The sequence below is a fragment of the Emydura macquarii genome, unplaced genomic scaffold (genome assembly GCF_026122565.2).
Source record: "Emydura macquarii macquarii isolate MOO-44397 ecotype Brisbane River unplaced genomic scaffold, CSIRO-AGI_Emac_v2 contig_1122, whole genome shotgun sequence".
NCBI classification, from domain to species: Eukaryota; Metazoa; Chordata; order Testudines; family Chelidae; genus Emydura; species Emydura macquarii.
In genome coordinates, this window is record NW_027131259.1 from 106,439 (window position 1) to 127,734 (window position 21,296).

The 21,296-nt window shown below is 54.2% G+C and overlaps 2 protein-coding genes across 3 annotated transcripts; one reads left to right on the top strand and one right to left on the bottom strand.

Annotated features, from left to right (window-relative positions):
• The first annotated feature begins 132 nt into the window (after window positions 1–132).
• Window positions 133–8,173, top strand: SYNGR4 (synaptogyrin 4). Of its 2 annotated transcripts, none has more exons than XM_067546470.1 (5): window positions 133–226; window positions 2,107–2,254; window positions 5,071–5,308; window positions 6,304–6,440; window positions 7,892–8,173. In XM_067546470.1, the coding sequence occupies exons 2-5, from the start codon at window positions 2,159–2,161 to the stop codon at window positions 8,120–8,122; spliced, it is 702 nt and encodes a 233-aa protein (XP_067402571.1). In that variant the 5' UTR covers window positions 133–226; window positions 2,107–2,158; the 3' UTR covers window positions 8,123–8,173. The 2 variants fall into 2 exon arrangements, with proteins under 2 accessions (XP_067402571.1, XP_067402572.1); XM_067546471.1 differs by lacking the exon at window positions 133–226 and adding an exon at window positions 1,542–1,604.
• A 1,664-nt stretch (window positions 8,174–9,837) lies between these two features.
• KDELR1 (KDEL endoplasmic reticulum protein retention receptor 1) lies at window positions 9,838–14,253 on the bottom strand. Its single transcript, XM_067546472.1, has 5 exons — window positions 14,054–14,253; window positions 12,635–12,735; window positions 11,987–12,145; window positions 11,554–11,806; window positions 9,838–10,645 (listed from the first exon to the last, which is right to left on the bottom strand). Exons 1-5 carry the CDS (start codon window positions 14,142–14,144, stop codon window positions 10,611–10,613), a joined length of 639 nt encoding a protein of 212 aa, XP_067402573.1. The 5' UTR covers window positions 14,145–14,253; the 3' UTR covers window positions 9,838–10,610.
• Window positions 14,254–21,296: the final 7,043 nt, after the last annotated feature.

The window sequence follows — 21,296 nt, forward strand, 5'->3', positions numbered from 1 at the left end:
CTCCCCCCGCCCCGCGCGCCTCCAACGGGCGTTTCCAACTGCCGCCTCCGCGGCGGCGTTTGAAATAGTGGGCGTGGCCAGCGTCTAGCCAATCAGACGTCGACTCCTCTCGCTCTCTCTCCTTCCCCCTCCCAACGGGGAGCCGGGCGGGGGCGGAGAGGGCGCGCCTGCCCGGGAAAGGGGGCTGAGGAAAGAATGATGAGGACGGGAGTGGGAGAGAGACAGGGTCAGTTAGAGAGTCTCTGAGGCGGGAAGGGGGAGGGGAGGACGGAGGGAGCCGGATCCCCCCCAAAACCTGCTGTGAGCTCCCCAAAATCGGGACCCTCTAGAGAAGCCACAGCTGGGGTCACACCAGCCCCCCAGTGGCAGAGAGAGCTGAGGGGGACACAGCTGGGGTCACGCCAGCCCCCCAGTGGCAGAGAGAGCTGAGGGGGACAGTGGCAGAGAGAGCTGGGGTCACAGAGAGAGCTGAGGGAGCCAGCCCCCCAGTGGCAGAGAGAGCTGAGGGGGACACAGCTGGGGTCACGCCACCCTCCCCCAGAGAGAGTGGCAGGGAGAGCAAGTGTGAGGGGGACACAGCTGGGGTCATACCAGCCCTCCAGTGTCAGAGAGCTGAGGGGGGCACAGCCGGGGGTCACGCCAGCCCCCCAGTGGCAGAGAGAGCTGAGGGGGGCAGAACCAGGGTCACACCCAACCCTCTAAAGTCAAAGAGAGCTGGGCTGGAAATTGAAGGGGTACCTAGGACATAGCTGAGGTCATGCCAGCCCTCCAGTGTCAGAGATTTGGACTGGGATATGAGGGGTTATGGCAACCCCCTCGTGTCAGAGGGTACACTATTTTGTGAGGGAGAGCAGGGATGTGATGGGGCACAGCTGGGGTTATGCCAACCCTGCCTCTTCCAGAGACCTTAGGGGGCACAGCCTGGGTCACACTAACCGCATAACAGTCGGAAGTGTCAGAGAGCAGAGCCAGGGTTATGCCAACCCTTTCATGGTCAGGAAAGGGTGAGAGGGCAGAGCCAAGGAAACGCCAACCCCACTACAATCAGGAAGAGCTTAGACGTTTAAAGGGTCAGAAGTCAGTGCTGGGGGGGGTCTCACCCCCCTCACAGCGGCAGAGGAGATCAGAGGTGGTTAGGGGCAATGCTGGGATCATGCTAACTGGTGCAGTCAGGGATAGGTCATAGGGCACGGCTGGGGTGATGCTATTGCAGCCTCAGTCAGCGATAACAAGGTCACCGGGTCAAAGGACAGAGGTGGGGATCACACCAGCCCTGCCCCATTTAGGTGCAGCAGGGTATGGGGGCTCAGAGGGCAAAAGACAGGACCATGCCAAGCCTGCTACTATCAGGAATGATGGCAACGTGAGAGGCTGGAGGGAAGAGCCAGGGTTATTCCAGCCAGAGGACAGAGCCAGGATCACAGCTAACCCCATCTTCACTGTGATCAGGGACTGCTGAAACATGAGGGAGTCAGAATCATTCAGCTCTGCCATATTCCTGGATATTCAGCTGAAGGGGGAGGGGAGATGTCAGACAGCATAACTGGGTTCAGGCAAATTCCGGCATGGTCCAGGATAGTGGGTTGGGTCAGCACAGAGCCAAGGTACGTGAACCCCGCCACAACCACAATTACTTGGCTGGCAGGGCCAGGGGTCAAAGGGCAAAACCAAGGTCAAATCCTTCCTCTCTGCACACATGGATACCTGATGGGGGGCCTTAGCTGGTAAAGTGAATGTCATTCTTAGCCCACCCAGTATGCTGGAATGCCTGGACAAAGCCTCCTGTTGAATCCCCTACAAGCAAGGCAGGGAGAGCCAGAAGCAGGAGAGGGGAGAGCCGGGGTTATGTGAATTCCATGGCAATAAATTAGGGGCATCTGGCTGAAAATAGGAGGGGAAGCATTAGTGTTCAGCTGTTGGCCCCTCTTCCTGTGTGACAGAGGGAACTAAAGATCACCTAGCAATGGGAACACTGAACACTTCTCTTTGCTGTCCTTCCTGAGCCATTCCCCTTTAGCTGGCCTTGCAGAAAGAATCCTGCACCCAACCTCCATCCCTCTATCTCACCACTTCTAACCTCTTGTCTGTTTCCTTGTCTCCTTCCAGCACCCTGAAGACCCATCTTCACCTCCAGGCGGGGTGAGAAGACGACAGCAGGATGAGGAGGGTGAGCTCGAGTTTGCAGGAGCTCTCGGAGAGCAACGTGGTCCAGTTCCTGAGGAAACCTCGGACCACTGCTAGAATCCTAGCTGGGGTGAGAGAAAAAGGCCACCTCACCCTAAATGCTCCAAGCCCCATCGATGGAGATTTAGGCCTTGTCTACACTAGAAAAATAACAGCCACCACAATAATTACTGTGCTGGCTGATGTCCACACTACCCTTCTTAGGTTGGTGGAGTATATCCTCACCAGGAGCACTTCCATAGTCCTAAGATGGACAGTGTGGGGAGCTGAGAGTCCAGTCTCTCTGCTCCCTGCAGGGAGCCCCACAGGCTCCCACTGTGCTGCTCCACATTCCCTCCTCCCTCACTGGAAGCCAGCCCCAGATTTTTCCCCTCCCTGTTCCCAGGAAGAAGCCACCCGGGGCTTCTGGCTCTTCAGGAGTGGAGTCCAGCTGCCCTGGCTTCTCAACTCCCCACCACCACCACCTGCTCCCCACTGGAACCAGGGCAGCCTTGTCAATTTCACAGCTCAGCTATAAAATTGACAAGGCAGATGGGGGAGGGGAAGCTGCCTGGGGCTTCTCTATTCCCCACTCTCCCAGGAACCTGGCAGCCATGTCAATTTCATGGCTGACCCAGCTTCCTGCCAGGAGCAGGTGGCGAAGCATCCCGGCTTTTCGCCCAGCTCCCACCTGGGAGTGGAGACCAGCCACCCAGGCTTCTCCCCCCTGGCAGTCAGGAGCAGAGACCAGCTGCTAGCTCTTAGAGGGGCTTTCTAGTCAAATTCACTGCTCCAGCCAAGAAGTGAAATTGACAAGAATGACAGCCCCGCAGCCAATGTAAGGGGGACATAGGGTCCACATTGACACTGTGTCACCCTAATTAAGCCGACATAAGCCCTACATCTCTCGTTGAGGTGGTTTTATTTTGTTGAAAAAAATGGTAGTTTTGTTGGCAGAGGGGTGATTGTAGTGTGTACACCAGCACTGCTTGTAGAAAAAAGCTGACATTGGTTGACAAAACAGTCTAGTGTAGACTAGGTCTTAGGCTCACAACCAACACTGGCTTAAGCCCTGACAAAATGTGACCTAGTAATTAATTATGAACATGTATATAGTAGTAGCAGTCAAAAAGTCCCAGTGAGGATTTGGTCCCATTGTGCTTGCTGCTGTACACAGTCAGATAAAGAGCCCTGCAGAGCTTGCAAACTGAAGTCCTCTCCTCTCAAGACAGATGGGTGGACACAACACACCCCTACCTACAGCTCCCTCTCATGATGTTTCCAATTCTGTATGAAACCAGGGTGCTTGAAAATATAAAACACCCCAAAGTAATAAACGTTTTCAAACCTCAGAGTTCAGTTCAAGCTTTGGGCAAGGCACCCAGTCTCTTCATATTTCACCCAAGACAGGCCAGCCCACCTGGGACTCTGGTGTCCTGGATTCTATTCCCAGCTCTGCCACTGGCCTGCTGGGTGACCCTGTCCCCCACTCTGAGCCTCAGTTTCCCCATCTGTGAAACAGGGATGATGATAATACTGACTTCCTTTGTAAAGTGCTTTGAGATCGATTGACGAAAAGTGCTAACTAGGAGCTGGGTATCACTTTCTTTCACTGTTCATTGGCTAGCAATTGATTCCACCAGTCACATTAATCTTTGGTGATGGCTGCGATGCAAGCATCATGACAAGTGCTCATTTCCTGCATCATTATTATTAGCGTTCACTGTTTGTATCACAGAAGTGCCTCAAGGCCCCAGAACACATTATAAGCTTTTTTGGGCAGGGTCTCCTTTAAATAGATGATGGGCAGAACTATAGCACCCATTTTACAGAATGGGACAGAGATATAAGGTCACATGGAGCCTAAAAATGAACGCAGATCTACTGAGTCACAGTCTGTTGCCCTAACTCCAAAAGCATCCTCTCATGAGAGTAAAGCCTGACCTTTATTGCTACAGCAGAGAGGGAGGTCAGAGTTCAGGTGCCCCCAGGCACTCCTGAGCTACAGACAGAAAAGGTGTCCAAGGATTTCTCTGCCCAAGCTGATAAATAATCTTTTATCAGAGCCCAGTGTTGCATGGCACTGAGCAACCTCGGCACTGAGCAACCTCAGCACCCGCTGAAGTAAATTGGAGTCATAGAATCATGGAAATGCAGGTCTGGAAGGGACCTTGAGAGGCCACCTAGTTCAGCCCCCTGCACTGAGGCAGGACCAAGTAAACCTGGACCATCCCTGACAGGTGTTTGTTTGGCCTTAAATCTATGAGTCCATAATCTGTTCTTAAAAACCTGTAATGACGGATTCCACAACCTCCTTTGAAAGCCTATTCCAGAGCTTAATTTCCCTTAGATTTAGAACATTTTCCCTAATATCTAACCTAAATCTCCCTTGCTGCAGATTAAGCCGATTATTTCTTTCCTACCTTCAGCCTTTAACGTATCTGCAGACTGTTCTCAGGTTTCCCCTCAGGCTTCTTTTTTCTAGATTAAACATGCCCAGTATTTTTACCTCTCCTCACAGATCAGGTTCCCTAAATCTTTGATCATGTTTATTGCTCTTTATTATTTGTATTGTGGTGATGTCAAGGAGTCCCACTCACAGATCAGGATCCCCTTGTGCCAGGTGCTATACAAACACAGAACAAACATAGTGCCAGCTCCAGAGAGCTTGACTGGCCTGCACCTCATTTGATTGATCGTGTATATAACAGAAGCACACAGTTCAGGATTGGGGCCCATTGTGCTGGGTGCTAAACAAATAGAGACAGTCCCTGCCCCAAAGATATTACAGTCTAAAAGAGGAGCTGGCAGGACAGTCATACTACCCACCAGGCACTCCAGCGCTACACAATCCCAGCAGTGTATCTATCTACATGTGGCTAATTCTTTCCCTCTTTGCCACCTCAGCTCTTCTCGCTGATCATATTTGCCTCCCTGATGACCGACGGCTACCAGAACCTGACATCTTCATCCCAGCTGCTCTGCGTGCTGAACGACAACGGCGTGGCCTGTGGCTATGCCATCACCGCCGGGGTCTTGGCCTTCCTGCAGTCCTGCCTCTTCCTGGCCTTGGACGCATACGACATCATCATCATTAGCCACAAGGTCAAATCTGTCATCCTGAGTCTGGACCTGACCTTCTCCAGTAAGTGACTTACTCTCCCAAATCCAAACGTCTCTCTATGGGGTTGTTCACCAGCAGCTCAGCACAGCAGCAGGCCCCTCTTCACTCGTGTATTTTCCTCCCCTTCCACTTTGGCCAGAGCCAAAGGACTAAAAATCTTGGCACTGGGACATCTTGGCATTGGGTCTGCTGTCCCACTTCCCAGCTGGACTGGATCTTCACCTCTGCCAGTACCACATCAGATCAACAGTCTATTAAGCATGATATCCTCTCCACAGACATTTTCAAACAGAAAAGCAGCCTGTTTAAGGCAAGTACTCCTGCCACCAGATCTGAGCAGAGGTGCAGTATCCCTGGCTCTCCTGATCACACTAACGATCCATCTAGTCTGCTGCATCTGCCCACAGTCTGCCTGCTGCACTGGATCACACCCATAGTCCCTAACTAGTGCTTTTCATCAGTAGATCTCAAAGCGCTTTACAAAGGGAGGTAAGTATCATCATTGGATGGGGAAACTGAGGCACAGGGCAGTGGCGTGACTTACCCATGGCTAAGCCAGGAATTGAACCTAGGCCTCCTGAATCCCAGTCCAGGGGAGTCCAGTGAGCCATCTAGCTTGGTATTCTGTCTCCCGCTAATGTCTCAGAGGAAGGCAAAACACTTCTTTAATACACTCACTAATTGTCCATTGATGTTCATCAGAGATAAAAATGCCCCCACAACCCCTCAGGCATCTTATCCCCTGGAGCAGGAGGTGTCATTGAATTTCCCATTCGCTTGATTAGTACAGTAACCACCAGGGAGCATTTTTATGATGTTTTTCAGCAGCTTTATTCTTTGAAATGCAGTCCCGTTATCTCAGTCATGCATAGAGGTTTGCCTCAGACAAATGGGAAATGGAACACTCAGCCTGAGCTTTTGCATGGACCTTTGACAGCTCCATTCCCACCTCACTATAACCTCCCCCCACACACACCTGTTTGCATTGCCCCTAATCCTGTTCCCTGTCTTTCCAGTCATCTGGTCGTGCATATGGTTTGTTGGCTTCTGTTTCCTGGCCAATCAATGGAACAGGTCTACTCACCACTACCTGCTGGGAAGCAGCTCAGCCCGCGCCAGCATCGCCTTTGCTTTCTTTTCCATCCCCTGCTGGGTAAGAAATTCTCACTTCTCTTTCTCAGCTCCAGTCCTTTCCAGAGCGAATACACCCCGTCGATCCAGTAATCTTAGCAAAGCCCCTGCTGCGCTGCCTTGTAAAAGAAGTGTTTCACCACTGGGTGGGAAGGAAAGATTTCCCTTCTTAAATGAGACAGAATGGCCCTTTCTGGGAAACAGATAGCACTAACTTAAGAATGAAAGTGGTATAGGAGTGCTACTGGGATCCACATTTCCTTCCAACTGCATTAGAGGGTTCCTCCTGACCACTTAACATGGGTATAGCATTTTACATTTCCAAAGCAATTACCCTTTTAACTCACCCTGGAAGTAGGCCAACATATGGGGAAACCGAGGCACAGAGCCAGCTGTAGTTACAAGCCAAGAGATCCTGGCTCCTTTGCTGGCAGGATCTGTGTTTATCCCACTAGTTCATGCATGTCCTAACCATAACTGTGACTTCCCACCCGGAACTGACAGGAGTCCTCATATTGAGACAACACCCCCTTCATATTTCACCAGCTCACCATCCTTCATCCTTGCCTTGAAAGGTGCCAAAAAGAAAGCCTGGTGCCTTTGTCTTTAAGGGGAGCAGTAGCTGCTGAGTGCCTCTTGGGATCAGGCCCTTAACAGACCATCTGCAAATGGGTGACTCATATTTTCCTCAACGGGCTGTCGACCTAGTCACTCGCTGTCAGGAGAGGCCTTCTCACAAGATCTGTTAGAGAACTTCCCTATCTCACTCGTTCATGCGTAGGCACCAGATGAATCGAGTGATTCAGGATTCAGCTATCATGTGTAGATTCAAGATCAGGAAGGGGGAGCCTTGCTTAGGAAGGGCTTAACTGACTAGTTTATAAACTGAGGGCCAGCTGCAGTAAATCTGTCACTTCAGTGAAGTCAGTGTTACTTGGATTTACACGACCTGGGGAACTAGCCCTGGAAGTAGTTCTAAGGGCCTGTCTTCACTGCAAAGTTAATTTGAGCGTTGCCCCTAACTTGAGTCCCATGCACACACAATATCCCTTCAGGGTGGGGCACTGCTCTTGGCCTGAGAGGTGGTATCAGCTAAAACTCTAGGAAGCACAGCTCATCTGCTGCTAACACCTCTTTGCAGTGTGGACGCAGGCTAGCTCTGTTCAAGTGCTGTTAGTCCTCCATTGCCTTCCCCCCTTGTGCCCAGAAAAAACAGCCTAGTTCTCATGTTATTCATTGGGAAAGAACAGAGAGCAGCGCAGTTTACTGCAGTGCTCAGAACCACCAGATGGTCCTAGCACTCTGAGGTCCTAGCACCACACGTGCTCCAATGCAGCCAGTTGGCACTTGAGGAGTAATTTGAGTGTAGCTAACTTGAGTTAACTCTGCAGTGAGACCATACCCTAAGAGTAAAGAGAGATGTTTGGACTAAGAATGACGTGTGCGACAGGTCTCCCCGTCTCTGCCTTGCAGGTGTACCTGGGCTACCGAGCCCTGAAGGGCCTCTGGGCTGAGCCCCCCATTCCCTACAAAAGGTCCTTGGATGAAGGTGCTGTGGCCTTGACCACCCTCTCTTCTGTCACCACCACCTCCATCCCCAACAGCGTGGAGTATCACAGCCCCCCCGACAGCAGCGGCGCCAGCTCCACCCCCTACCCGCAGACTCCCATGGGAAACCGGCTCACTTTCCTGAATGACAATTAGAGATCTATTTTTCCCCTTGCAGTAAATAAAGAGAGGCTTTTGCTTTCTCAACCAGAACATGAGTGGCTTAATTCAAATCATAAGGCAAGAGGGAGGGAGGCTTGAGACACAGAGAAGCAAGGTTGAGATGAAAGCCAACAATCACAGGTGTCAATCTCATTGGGTGCAAAGAGACAAATTCCACATAGGGTTACAGCCCTAAATCCAGAGCGCCATTCCCCCACCACCCTGCTGATGCCAATTGGAAGTTTGCAAAGAAAAGGGTAGAATGTGTCTTAATTAGTTACCATTCTTTATTGGCACATTTAGTGCCAATAAAGTGAAAAAGATATACCTGAACGCTTAGAGGTCAGCGGTATTTCTGTTCTCTTCCTTCCTTCCCCATCTTCCCATCTCTCTAGCCTCCTTGTCTTTCTGGCTCTGCTGTTCTTCCTGCTGCATTTCCTTCCCTGTGCAACTCCCCCCATGAGAAGGGCCAGCATCAATGCAGTTACACTGACAATAAAGTGGCATTTGAATCAACATGCCAATGAGATGCAGAAGCGAGGACTTCACGCCTCTCCAAGCTATTGTTTCAGGCTGCCTGCAGACTCAAGTAGGCTTTGGTTTAACCTCAGTTCTCAGGAGGAGTTTTCTTCACAACCAGGAGGGCTGGAAACTTACTTTTAAAAAAACAGGTAAAGCTAAAATTCTATATAATCTGAATGTGGCACATGGGCTGTAAGTTTATTTCACACTGCTGGAACAGGACTTACTACATGTGGGGGCAGAAATAACTGATCCCCAAAGAACTCGGAATTAGAGCTGGCAGAAAATGATTTCTATTGCCACAGACAATTTCTACTCTTCAGCAGGAAAAAATAAATCAAAACCTGAAATATTTCAGTTCAAATATGCTTCTGCGATGTCTCATGGGATTTGTAGTCTGGGTGCCATTCTGCTCCATAAGGCTCTCTGGTTGGATTCCATCTCCCATGATGCATGAGTGTCTCCCCTCTCGCTGAAGGGAGGTGGTGCATCATGGGAAATGAAACTCAGCTGGGAAGACCAGCCCACAGAGGAGGCACCTGAACTACAATTCCCATGAGACACTGCGGCGGCATAGCCATAAGAACTGCCATAGTGGGCCAAACCAATGGTCCATCTAGCCCAGTATCCTATCTCCAACCTTGGCCAGTACCAGAACTCCAGGGGAAGTGTATGGCACAGGGCAATTTTGGAGAGATACAGGCCTGTCATCCCATCCCACATTCTGGCAGTAGATGGTTTTAGGTTGCCCCCAAACATAGGGTTGCATCCTTGACCATCTTGGCTAATAATCAATGATGGACCTATCCTCCATGAACTTATCTAAGTCTTTTTGGAAACCAGTTACATCTTTGGCCATCACAACATCCCGTGGTAATGAGTTTCACAGGTTAATTGTGTGTTGTGTGAAAAATCAAATCCAAATGAAAATATTTCAGGTTTGGAGTATTTTTTGGATGAAACAACTCAAAATTACCTGTGGAAAAAACAGGCCCTTTTTCTACACAAATTCTTCAATCAAAACCCCACTTTTCCATAAAAAAACATTCCAATGGAAAATGTTCAATGGCACACACAGCAACACACATTTAGGACAGGAATTGATGAGAAGCCCTGTATCCAATCAAAACTGCCAGAGGAACAGAGGGGAGACAAAGAGGTGACCACACACAGGACAGGAAAACAAAGCAGGTTTCTCTTTTATTCAATTTTTTTCCAAAAAAGGCACTAAATGGATTCTTTTCTTTAAAAAAGAGATTTGTTTTCTTCTGTTTATTTAAAGTGAACACGGAATTAACCATCAATTATGTACAAAACAAGGAGATTTACAGAGTTTAGTGTGTCACGCCTTCTTTGCCAATTTAAAAAAAAAAAAAGAATAAACAGACAGATTCAATTTCCACCTTGAAATAAAAAAAAAAAAAAAAAATCTGGATTTTTCTCAAAAGGAACCAGAGGCTATTTCAATGCCTTTCCCCTAAACCTCGAACACAGAGCACCCCAGAAAACCTGGCCTCCATCTGAGCATGCCGCAGGCAGTAAAGACCTCAGCATGCATGTCTGGCTACGAAACCCGGGGATAAGCCAGGAGGGAAGAGAGGCATCCACTTAAAATGTCCCTGGCTGTTTATAAAAATAAGGGACGAAGAACTAAGCAGAGAAGGAGTGAGGGAAATGGGGTTGAGTGTTTTCAAAAGGCAAAAAACTACAAACTCTCAAACCCAGAGACCCATCGTGACCAAAAAAGGCCTGTTGGCTGTTTCCTCTCAAATCCCCACGGTTGCTTGCTGGAGCAGCTAACAGTTCCAGGTGACAGAAAAGACGGGAGAGTTCAGCTCAGCTTGGGGCTGGTTCGGTTGTTTAAAAAACAAAAGAAGTCAGAAACGGTACGTGTCTGTCATCTGCATGAGAACAGGTTTCCTCCTCGGGGCGATAAGAGGACAGCAAGAGCAGGATGCCACTATGCCGGCAAACTCAGCTTCTTCCCCTTTAGAACTGTGGGAGGAAGGATTTCAGCATCTTACACGCCATTGGTCTTCACCCGCCATTGAGAGGCAGCCGCCTCTAAGGCAGGACGTGACAGCTGTTCACAAAGGACTTGCTGCCCCAGAAGGGAAATGCAGCTATCTCTGGGGTGAGGTGCAGCCGCTGTTTGTACAGGGAGCCCTTCCTCAGTACTTAGATACAGCCACCTCGGGGTGGGGTCATGACAGCTATTAAGCAGCACATGGCCACGCTAGAAAAGTATGCCAAGCAGGAACAGAGACCAAATGCCACGTTCTGAATTTTAGGAACCCAGTCACGGGCCTGATTTTCAGAGGGGCTGAACACACTCAGCTCCCACTGACCCCATCAACAGCTGGAGCACCTGGCCCCTCTGACAAAATCCAGCCTCTTACCCAGGCAGATTTGGATGCCTAACTTCAGGCACTAGCATTTGACAGGGCTGGCTGGCGCAGCGGGGGCAACGGGGCCATGGGATAAAATCACCCCCGTGCTGGGACTTGCCAGCTCGACTCCTCCAGTAAAGCGCGCCTACCAGCTCCAATGGACAGACACGCCCCGCTGAATTACCAGCGTTACCCCAGCAGCATGGGTCATTCGGCCTCAGCTGCCCACACATGCCCACCATGGGAGGAGGGTGAGCACGACTCAGTTTCCAGAAGTGCTACCTGGGGGCTAGTGAGGGGGAGCAACTTATTTCGCACCACACAGCCAATCAGTGACAGAGCCAAAATAGAACCCATGAGTCCTAGCTCCCAGCCCTCCCCCCCGCACTCTAACCACTAGACTCCCTCCCCTCCTCTCCCAGAGCTGGGGAGAGAACCCAGGAGTCCTGGCTCCCAACCCCCTCCACCTCCACTCTGCCCACTAGAGCCGTGTCCCTGATCTCCGGCACACACCTTTTGTGATGTAGAGGTAGAAGAAGTCGCAGTAGAGGATAGTCTGCACCAGCCCGGCCACGATGGCGATCAGGTCGAAGAAGCCCTCCTGCTGGTAGCGCCAGATCCAGTTGAAGAGGTAGAGGGTACGGTAGATGCCCAGGGCGAAGAGATAGTGGCTGGTGATGGTCTCCGCCTCACCCGTCTTGCTCACCATGAAGAGCTGCGGCAGGATGGCCACCGACTCCAGGTAGATGGAGAACGTCCAGAGGATCTTAGGGCCAGCACAGCGACGAGAAGAGAACTGCTTAGAATCCGCGCTGGAGCCCGCGGGATCTCCCCAACAGGCTCTATGTGGAGAGATGCCTTCCCTCCCCATCTGCCCCACAAACTAACCAAGCCCCGCCCAAATAGCCTCACAGTGCCCCCGCCGAGGGTGTGGGGCAGCCATTACCTCCAGCGGAGTGAAGTCGTGGTTCACCAGGAAGGCCAGCACGGCCGTGGGCACCACGAGGAACTCCACCCGGAAGGTGTCGTGGTTCCCGTCATATGTGGCTTTGAATTTGCTGTAGATCAGCCACACCGTGGCATAGGAGCAGGCGATGTACACGACCTGGAAACAGAGGTGGAGATGGGTGGGAGCCCAATCCTCTCCCCATCAGTTATCACGGGTGGTGGAGATCAGCCGTGGAGAGGAGCCTGTGCTAGGTGCTGTACAAACCCTGCACAAGGTGGTCCCCTCCCCGAGGCGCAGTGACACGGGTTGTATGCCTCTAGTGCAGACAGGGACCACTCGCCCAATGCCAAGATGCAGCTGCCTCTGGGGTGGGGCGCGGAGGCTGTTTATACAGGGACTCCTTGCCCGGCACTGAGATGCGGCCCCTCTGGGATGGGAGGTGGGGGCTGGTTAAAAACCACGCGACAACTCTAAACATTTTAGGGCTGGGGTGAAAAAAAACCAAGCATCCAACTGAAACCCAGGGCAGGGAGGGCAGGAGCAGGTGAGTGTCTGCGAGAGGGTCTGTGAGTTGGGGGGTCAGGAAGGTCCTGGGGGACAGGCGGCAGGAGGGGGGGGGGAAAGGCGGCCGGGATCAGGTGTTACCTTCATGGAGGTGTTGTAGAAGGAGATGAAGTTGGTGACCAGATCCAGGTAGCGGGTGGTGAACACGATGGCGAAGAGAATCTGGCTCTTCCCAGAGATCCCTGCCCGGGAGAGAGACACAGCGCTGCGGAGTGGGGGACAGCAGGGGGTGCAGGCCGGGGGGTGAGGGGCACCAGAGAGCTAGGGGAGCCCAGGGCTGGGCTAGCAGGGGCTGCGGGTCGGGAGTGAGGAACACCGGCCATTCCAGGCCTAGTCTATCCAGGGCCTTTCCCACCTCCCGTACCCGTGGATCGCTCTGCAGCCCAGGGGAAGCTGCCAACTCCAGCTCGGGGCTGCCCCACACAGACCAGGCCTCCGGCTTCACCCCGTCGCAGCTTCCGGCACTGTGTGTGTGTGTGTGTGTGTGTGTGTATTGAGGGGGAGGGTCCCTGGGCTCCTGTGCCCCATACATGGGTTCCCAACAGAAAGAATTTGGGGGGGGGGGGAGTGAAATGTGTGGGATCCCTGGCCCCTTCACCCAGCTTCCATATCACCATCCTCCTCCTTTTCCCCACAAGTACCCCCCAAAACCAGCCCCCCCCCCAAATATTCCCCCAAAGCCATTGGGGGGTGGAATGGCCCAGTTACTGGGGCTTTGGACACCCTCTTTTCCCAGCCCCCCCCCCCCCAACATCCTGCAGAGGAGAGGACATCACAGCCCCTGAAACTCCCCACTCTTCAAATGGGGAACCCCACTTCATCCAGTCCCCAAGCCTCTCAAGTCCTCTCCCCTCCAGAACCCCCCAATGTACAAGATCCCACCCCTTAAAAAAGGAGTCCCCCCCCAATCCAGCAGAAGCTATTCTCATCCCACCTCAGATATAAACGGGGACTGCACTGAACCTCACACATCATAGGGCCCAGCCCCCTTCTCGAGGGGTGTCCGTTCCCCAATATGAAGTTTAATTATCCCCAAATCTCTCTCTCCCTTTCGCTCTCCAAATACATTGATTCCAAGTCCTACCTCAAAAGAGGGGATCTGTTTGTGGGGTGAGGAGGCCCCCAATTTACTTATGCTCCCCCGTGCTCCCATGTTATTGTAAGTCAAAGCAACTCCCATCATTACATATATATAATTTGGGGGGACACATTCCTCCCCCCAAGTCACCTCCACTGCCCAGCTCCCCCCAAATCAAGGGGACCCCCCTTTATTTTAGCTTTCTCCATCCCCCCATATTTGCACAGAGCAAACTTGAGGGGCTTAGCACCCTAATAATCTCCCTTTGTTAAATGGGAGGCTGAGAGACACCCTGCTCCGGACGAGAGGCTGATCTGAGCCAGCGGGGACCCCTCCAAAGGGACCCCGGGACAATTTCCCTGGGGAAGGGGTCCTGAGGGGTAGTTTGGGGATGCAGAGGTAAAGGGGGGGGCCCTTCTTACCAGCACAGGACCTCGATTTCCATATCTTCATCAGCAGGATGATAATAGCCAGGAGGTGGGAAATGTCCCCCAGGAATCGGAAGACGTTCATGGCTGCCGGGGCTTTTGGGGGAGGCCGGCTGGCGAGCTGGGGGAGGGGGCGCCCCTGAGTGTCCGGGAAGGGCCGGCTGGGGTGTGTGGGGCTGGGAAAGGAAACGAGACAAGGCCCGACAGCCGCAGGTCGGGGAAGGGAGGAGCAAAGCAAATCCCCACCCCCCTCAGGGGCTGGGCTGAGAGCCGGGAGAGAAATGACAACGTGTCCTGCCCCTCCCGGAGCCGGGCAGAGAGAGGGGTCTAGTGGTTAGAGCGGGAGGCGGAGCCGGGATGCCTGGGTTCTATCCCCGGCTCCCGGAGGCAGTGGGGTCTAGTGGTTAGAGCGGGGCGGGGGGAGAGCGCTGGAAGCCAGGACTCCTGGCTATCCCCAGCTCTTGGGGGGAGTGGGGTCCAGTGGTTAGAGTGGGAGGGCTGGGAATCAGCTCTGTGGCTCCCCCATCCGGTGGGGTGTGTGTGGGGGGGAATAACCCCTCCCTCTCTGTCTCTTCCCCAGATTATCCCAAAGGGAGGCACAAGGAAGGGGCTCATGTCCCCTGGGCGTCTAGCCCCCACCCCCAAACAATCCCAGGGGTATTAACCCGCCTGGGCTTTGGCCATCCCCTGGAGCAGAAGGGCTGGGCCTGTGGGGAGGGCAGTTCAGACAGGCTGACGTGAAGCGGCTGGGTGGAGACTTAGCTAAGGGGGAGCAGAGTGATTTGTGGGTCCCGCCCAGGCTCCAGTTTCGTTGGACTCCCTGACCCCCAGCACACAGGCCAGTGCCACCCACAGCCCTGCATCCGGCGCCTGGCGGGAGAGCCTGCCTGGCCAGTTGGCTCAGCGGCACCCGGCCCTGGGCTGGGCAGAACCCAGGCAGGGGGTGTGAACTGCCAGGTCACCCTGCCCTGCTCACAGCTGGCGCCGGGAGTGGCTGGGAGGGATGTGCCCGCCAGTGCATGCCGGGGCTGGGGAGAGAGGGAGAAGAAAGTATGTTAAACCCCTGTTCTCCGCACCAGACCCACTTCCCTCCCCCAGCCAAGAATAGAACCCTGGAGTCCTGGCTCCCAGCCCCCCTACTGTAACCCAACACGCCCTCTCCAGGGACCCCTCGCCCCGCGCTGAGACGCGGCCCCTGTGGGGTGGGGCGCGGGGGCTGTGTAACAGCCACCGAGAACATTGAGGGCCGGCAGAGAAAGAAAATCCTGTCTCGGACGCAGGCTCCAATGGGGGACTTAGCGGGGCTGCATGGAGCCTCTCAGGACAGGGCACGGCCCAGACAGCGGGGCCCGCAGAAAGACGAAGGCCCAGTGGGCGCCCCAGCTCAGCCACGATTCTCAGTTCATGTCGCCGAGCCCCTCGTGGCCAGCAGGGGGCAGCGCCAGCTCAGGAACCGGCCTAGCCCGCCTCACTGTGCAACCCAGCCAGCTGGCCCCGAGCCCTGGACAAGTTCTAGCCACTGGTGTGTGCAGACACAGAGGCGCTTCTGCCCCATTACATGGGGATGGAGCCCCAGTGTCCTGCCTTCCCCCCCACAGCCCCTCTGCTTTAACCACTAGGCCCTACTCCCCTTCCAGAGCTGGGGAGAGAACCCAGGTGTCCTGGCTTCCAACGCTTTCCTCATAAGCTGCTCAGCTGCTGGGGGTCCTGGCAGGCAGTGCCCCGATCTTCGGGGGGGCGGTGGCGAGAGAGGGGAGGGGGACAGCTGTTTATTGCCTCTGGCTTGGGACGTGGGCAGGCAGCTGGTGCTGGGGGGGAGCCTGCTGGGGCGGGTGCTATTCCCCTCACGCTGCCAGGGTGAGCAGCTGGCGCTCTGCAACAGTCATGCTCCCCTGTTTGCTAGCTACGTCGGTTAATTGCTTTCCAAAGCACATGCGGGGAATGGTAAGCAGGACAGACCGACAGCTTGGAGAAGGGGGGAGCAGGGAGTCAGGGCTCCTGGGTTCTCTCCCCGGCTCTGGGAGGGGATGGGGGACTAGTGGTTAGAGCGGGGCAGGAGCCAGGACTCCTGGGGGCTTGTGAGAGGAAACTCACTCATGTTTCTAAAAGGTCTTGGGTAGGCGCTTAGAAAAGGCTGAAGATGGAGCATTAACTCTGTTCTGGTTATAGCTTTTATCAAATGCAGCTGTCTCTGGGGTGAGGTGGGCTGGTTACACAGGGACCCCTTGCCCAGCGCCGCTATGCAGCCTTTCTGGGGCAGGGTGCAAGGGCTGTTTATACAGGGACGCCTCACCTGGTGCTGAGATGCAGCCCCTCTGGGGTGGGGCGGAGGGGTCTGTGTAACAGCTCCCAAGAACATCCCAGGAACACCTGGGGCAGGAAACGAAGTTTCCCGTTGAAATGTCAGGGGAATGAGGGGATTGTTCCAGGACACCTGGTTTCACAGCACAACTTTTGGAGAGAGAAGCCAAGGGACGGGGGATGAGCTTGGTACTGCCAGTAATACCCCAGGGCTGGGCTAGCAGGGGGCTGCGGAACGGGGGTGAGGGGCACCAGCAGAGCTGAGTGTGGGATGAGTTCCCCTCCCCACCGTTCCCGGAGCCTACTGAAGGGTGTTTAGCCCCACCAGTGAGATGGTTAGGGGGGCTTGGGGGCCCACTGGGGGATGCCAGTGGCTCGCCACCACCTCAGCTCCAGGCAGGGTCAACTCACCCCTTGGGCACACCCCAGCGGTCCCCCAGGCCCTTTCCCACTTGACCTCCTTCACCCACTCCTGTCCCAGAACCAGGGAGAAAACCCAGGAGTCCTGGTTCCCAGCCCCACCATCTTGCTCTAACCATTAGACATCACTCCCCTGCTGGAGTGGGGCTGGGACTATTCTCATCAGACCCAGCTGGCGCTCTGCCGTTACATTTTCTCTCCGCCGTGTCTATTTTTTCCTCCTTTCTTCCTCTTTCCCCTTGTTCTCTGCAGAGAGCACGAGCGTCACGAATGGGTCCTTTGTTCCTGTGAGCCGCCTTGCTCCCCGCTGCTCCTAACCAGCCCCAGTCGCAATCTGCCACCGCTTCCATAGTCGTGCTTGCTCCAGCGGGGCGTGGGTACTGGCCGGACAGCACCAAGAGAGGACACAGCTGGACTGAGGTGCTGGGCGGAGGCTGGGGGGGGGGCTGGGCTGCCAGGCTGAGGCTCTCCCCTGGTAGTCCCTGGGTTCTGTCCCCCAACTCTGGGGAGGGGGACAGGGTGAAACCTGGTGCGAATTTTCCCCCTCTACAATTTTTTCTTGCTGAATCTTAGAGAAATTGCAAGCTTCTGAGCCCCCCCAGCACAGCCCCCCACCGTTGGGTCAGACCTGACTGGCAGGGGGAGTGTCCTAGCCACACACCCCCTTAGAGGTCACCCTTTTATCAGTCACTTCCCCTCTGGTCTCACGTCCACCCTCCTAACTTCCTGGGCCCGGCTTAGCTTGGAGCCCAGCCACTACCACAACCCGGGGCGCTACAGGGGCAAACTGGTGGCTGGCCTGTCTGGGAGTGGGGGGGGGGGAGGGAGATGTGGCTTTGTGTCTCTCTCACCCCCACCCCTCTGACAATACATCCCTTGGACACACAACACACACACACACACTATGTATACATATACATCCCTTGCACACACACACTATGTATGTACACACACACCCCTTGTACAAACACACACTATACACACATACACGCAGAGACAGACAGACATATCTTGCGCACATGCACACGCACACACACTATATATACAAACACATCCCTTGCACAAACACACACTATACACACATACACGCAGAGACAGACAGACATATCTTGCGCACATGCACACGCACACACACTATATATACAAACACATCCCTTGCACAAACACACATTATACACACATACACGCAGAGACAGACAGACATATCTTGCGCACACACACACTATATATATACACACACACCCCTTGCACAAACACACACTATACACACATACACGCAGAGACAGACAGACATATCTTGCGCACACACACACTATATATATACACACACATCCCTTGCACAAACACACACTATACACACATACACGCAGAGACAGACAGATATCTTGCGCACGCACACACTATATATATACACACACATCCCTTGCACAAACACACACTATACACACAGAGTCAGACAGACATCCCTTGCATGCACACACACGATACACACACAGACATCCCTTGGACACACACACACACTGTATAAAGATATATAGACACACGCTATACATTCATTCCTTGGACAGACAGACAGACACACACCAGCCAGCAGCTGCACCCAGCCCCGTTGCTGGATGGGTTGAAATTTGGGGGTCAAGGGGGGGCAAAGCCATGTCTCTATCTCTTCCCTCCCCGCCGCCCCCTTTCCGCTCCAAGCTCTCCCCTCCCTTTGCGATCCATCCCTCTCCCTTCAGAGACCCCCCCCCCGTTCACCAGAGGGGTGATCCTGCCCCCCCCCCCCCCAGACACACACACACACCTTCCTCAGCCAGGGCCAGGGCCGGGGCCGCCCCCCCTCCGGCTGCCAAGGTGGCCCGCGGCGCCGGCCTCCAACCTGCGCTCGCCTGGCTGGGCGGCGATGGGCTGTGAATGTTAATGACCCTGGCGCTGTGTGTGAGTGTGAGTGTGTGTGTGTGTGTGTGTGTCCCAGTGTGTGTGTGCGCGAGCCGGGCGTGTGTAGCTCTGCGTTAAAGGAGTCAAACCACCCGCTCCCCACGGGCCCCCCCCCCCCCCCCCGCGTCCCCATTGCGCGCTGCCCGGGCGCACGGAGAAGGTGACCCAGGGAAGGAGGGGGGGGGGGACCCAAGCTCTCCCCCCCACCCGCGCCGAGCCGGTGTCCGGGCGAGCAGGGAGGAGAAGCCACCCGGCAGATCGGCCATTCTGGAAGGAGCCGAGGCGAGGGGGCCCCCCTCCGGCCCCCCTGCAGGAGAAGCGAGGGGAGAGATCGGGGCGCCCGGAGCCGAAGCAGACGCGTTTGGCACCGCGCTAACTTCGGGTGCAACATGTGGAGCCGCTGCCGGGCGGCGGAGCCGGCGCTGCTGCAACCTTGAGGAGGGACAGACGGGGGAAGGGGGGCCATGTCGCCTCCCGGGAGCTCTCCCCGCGGGGGGGTTTAGCCTGGGTTTTCTCCAGGCAGGACAGAGGGGGGGAGGGGTGTGGAGGCTGGGCTGGGGGGATCCGCCGCTCCCCTGGCTGCGGAGCGGGTGTCGCTCCGGATTTTGCACGGCTCCGGCTTCTGCTGCAGAGGTTTTTGAGCTCCCAGCCCTGCTGTGCAACGGAGGTGTCATGAAAAGGTAAGAGGGTTCCCCTTCCTCCTGGGCTAGCGCGGAGACACACACACACACACCCCCGGACACACACCCCCTGACCCTGGCAGACACACACACACCCCCCGGACACAGACACCCTGACCCTGGCGCACACAGCGAGAAATCCTCACACACACACACACACACACACACCAACGCACAGAGAGACACCCCGACCTCTGCACAGACGCACAACTTGACACCCTGACACACACACAGACACCGACAGACAGACATCTAGACACAATGGCACACAGAGACACCAATAGGCAGGTGACACCGACACCCTGGCATACGCTCAGACACGGAAATAGACACCGTGACCCAAACAGACAGACACACACTCAGACACCCTGACACACACACACACACACACAGAGGTTATTATGCAGGTACCATAGGCACAGACAGATTGTACATTTCTGGGCTAAGTGACTTGTGACTGTGCAGAGGCCATTTGACTGTCAGGCAGCGGAGAAAATTTCCATCTATCATCTATCTATCTATCTATCTATCTATCTATCTATCTATCTATCATCTATCTATCTATCTATCTGTGTCACTCACAGATTCACACACACACACCCAGCCACACATTTTCTAGCCCTGTTTCCCCCTAGCGATGTGACTGTCTTGTCCCCATTCTCTAGGGCTGATCTTGATTTCATTTGACTCCCCCAGCAGAACAGGAATTGGGGTACCCCGCTCGCCTTTCCCGAAAACGCCTCTCTGAGGGCAGACGGCCCCCGGCGCCGTTACCCACCACTCCTGAGACAAACACCTTGGGGAGCTGAAGATCATGGCATCCCCTGGTCCCTGCCACCTGTTCCTCATGAGACAGGCACTATTTGATTTCTTGGCATTTCTCCCGCCTTCTTCTATACATGACTGGTCCATATGTCCCCGGTGGTGTCTGTGCCCCATCCAGAGCTGGGAAGCAGACCAGCAGCAACCATAGTGAGCCCTAGGCGTGGTGTGAGGTGAGGCAGACAAACAGGGCTTCCTTCGGGTCCGGATGGTGGTCTATATACGTGCTCCAGACCATAGAGGCAGTTGTCATGAAGGTAGGCTGCCTCTTGTCTGTAGGAGAAGGTGGAATCTGCCCTTAGGAGATTCTGGGAGTATCTTTGAGATAGGTTGGATGAAAGTGGTGCCTATAGCTGGTCTCTACAATGGGGGGTTGAATAGTCCATATAAGCAGTCTTTATACTAGATGAGTAGAGTGAGGGAGAAGTGGTCTCCACGAGCAGGCCATATATTATAACCAGTCTCAATACTAGAAGGGGCTCCAGGGGGATTAAGTGGTCCATATAAGTGGTCTCTATACTATAGAGGAGTGCAGTCCATATAACCAGTCTCTATGTGAGGGATGGGCTTTGTGATGGTGGAGTGGTCCATATTACTGGTTTCTATTCAAGGGCGGCTCTATGGGGGTGGAGTGGTCCATATGAGTGGTCCATATAACCTGTCTTTATGCTAGAGGGGCTTGTGTTGGGTGCCTGGCATTGGCTACCTAGTTTCAGTGGAGAAGCAGTTTCTGTGCAAGGGCTTGGGTGGAGAGGTCTCTATTAGCAGTCTATATAGCCAGTCTCTATGCAGGGGGTGGACCTAGTGTGGCTGAAGTGGTCCATATAACTGGTCTCTATACAAGGGGGGTTCTGTGGGGGCGGACGTGGAGCAGTGTGTATGAACAGTCCATATAACCAGTATCTATGTGTGATGTGGGCCTGGGGGGGGGGTGGATCAGTCCATATGATTATCCATTGAACCAGTTGCAATGCGAGAGGGGTATGTGTTGGGCACCTGGCATTGGGTAGGTGATTTGTACAGAAAGGCAGTCTCTATGCAAGGGCTTTGTGTGTATGAACAGTCTATATAACCGGTCT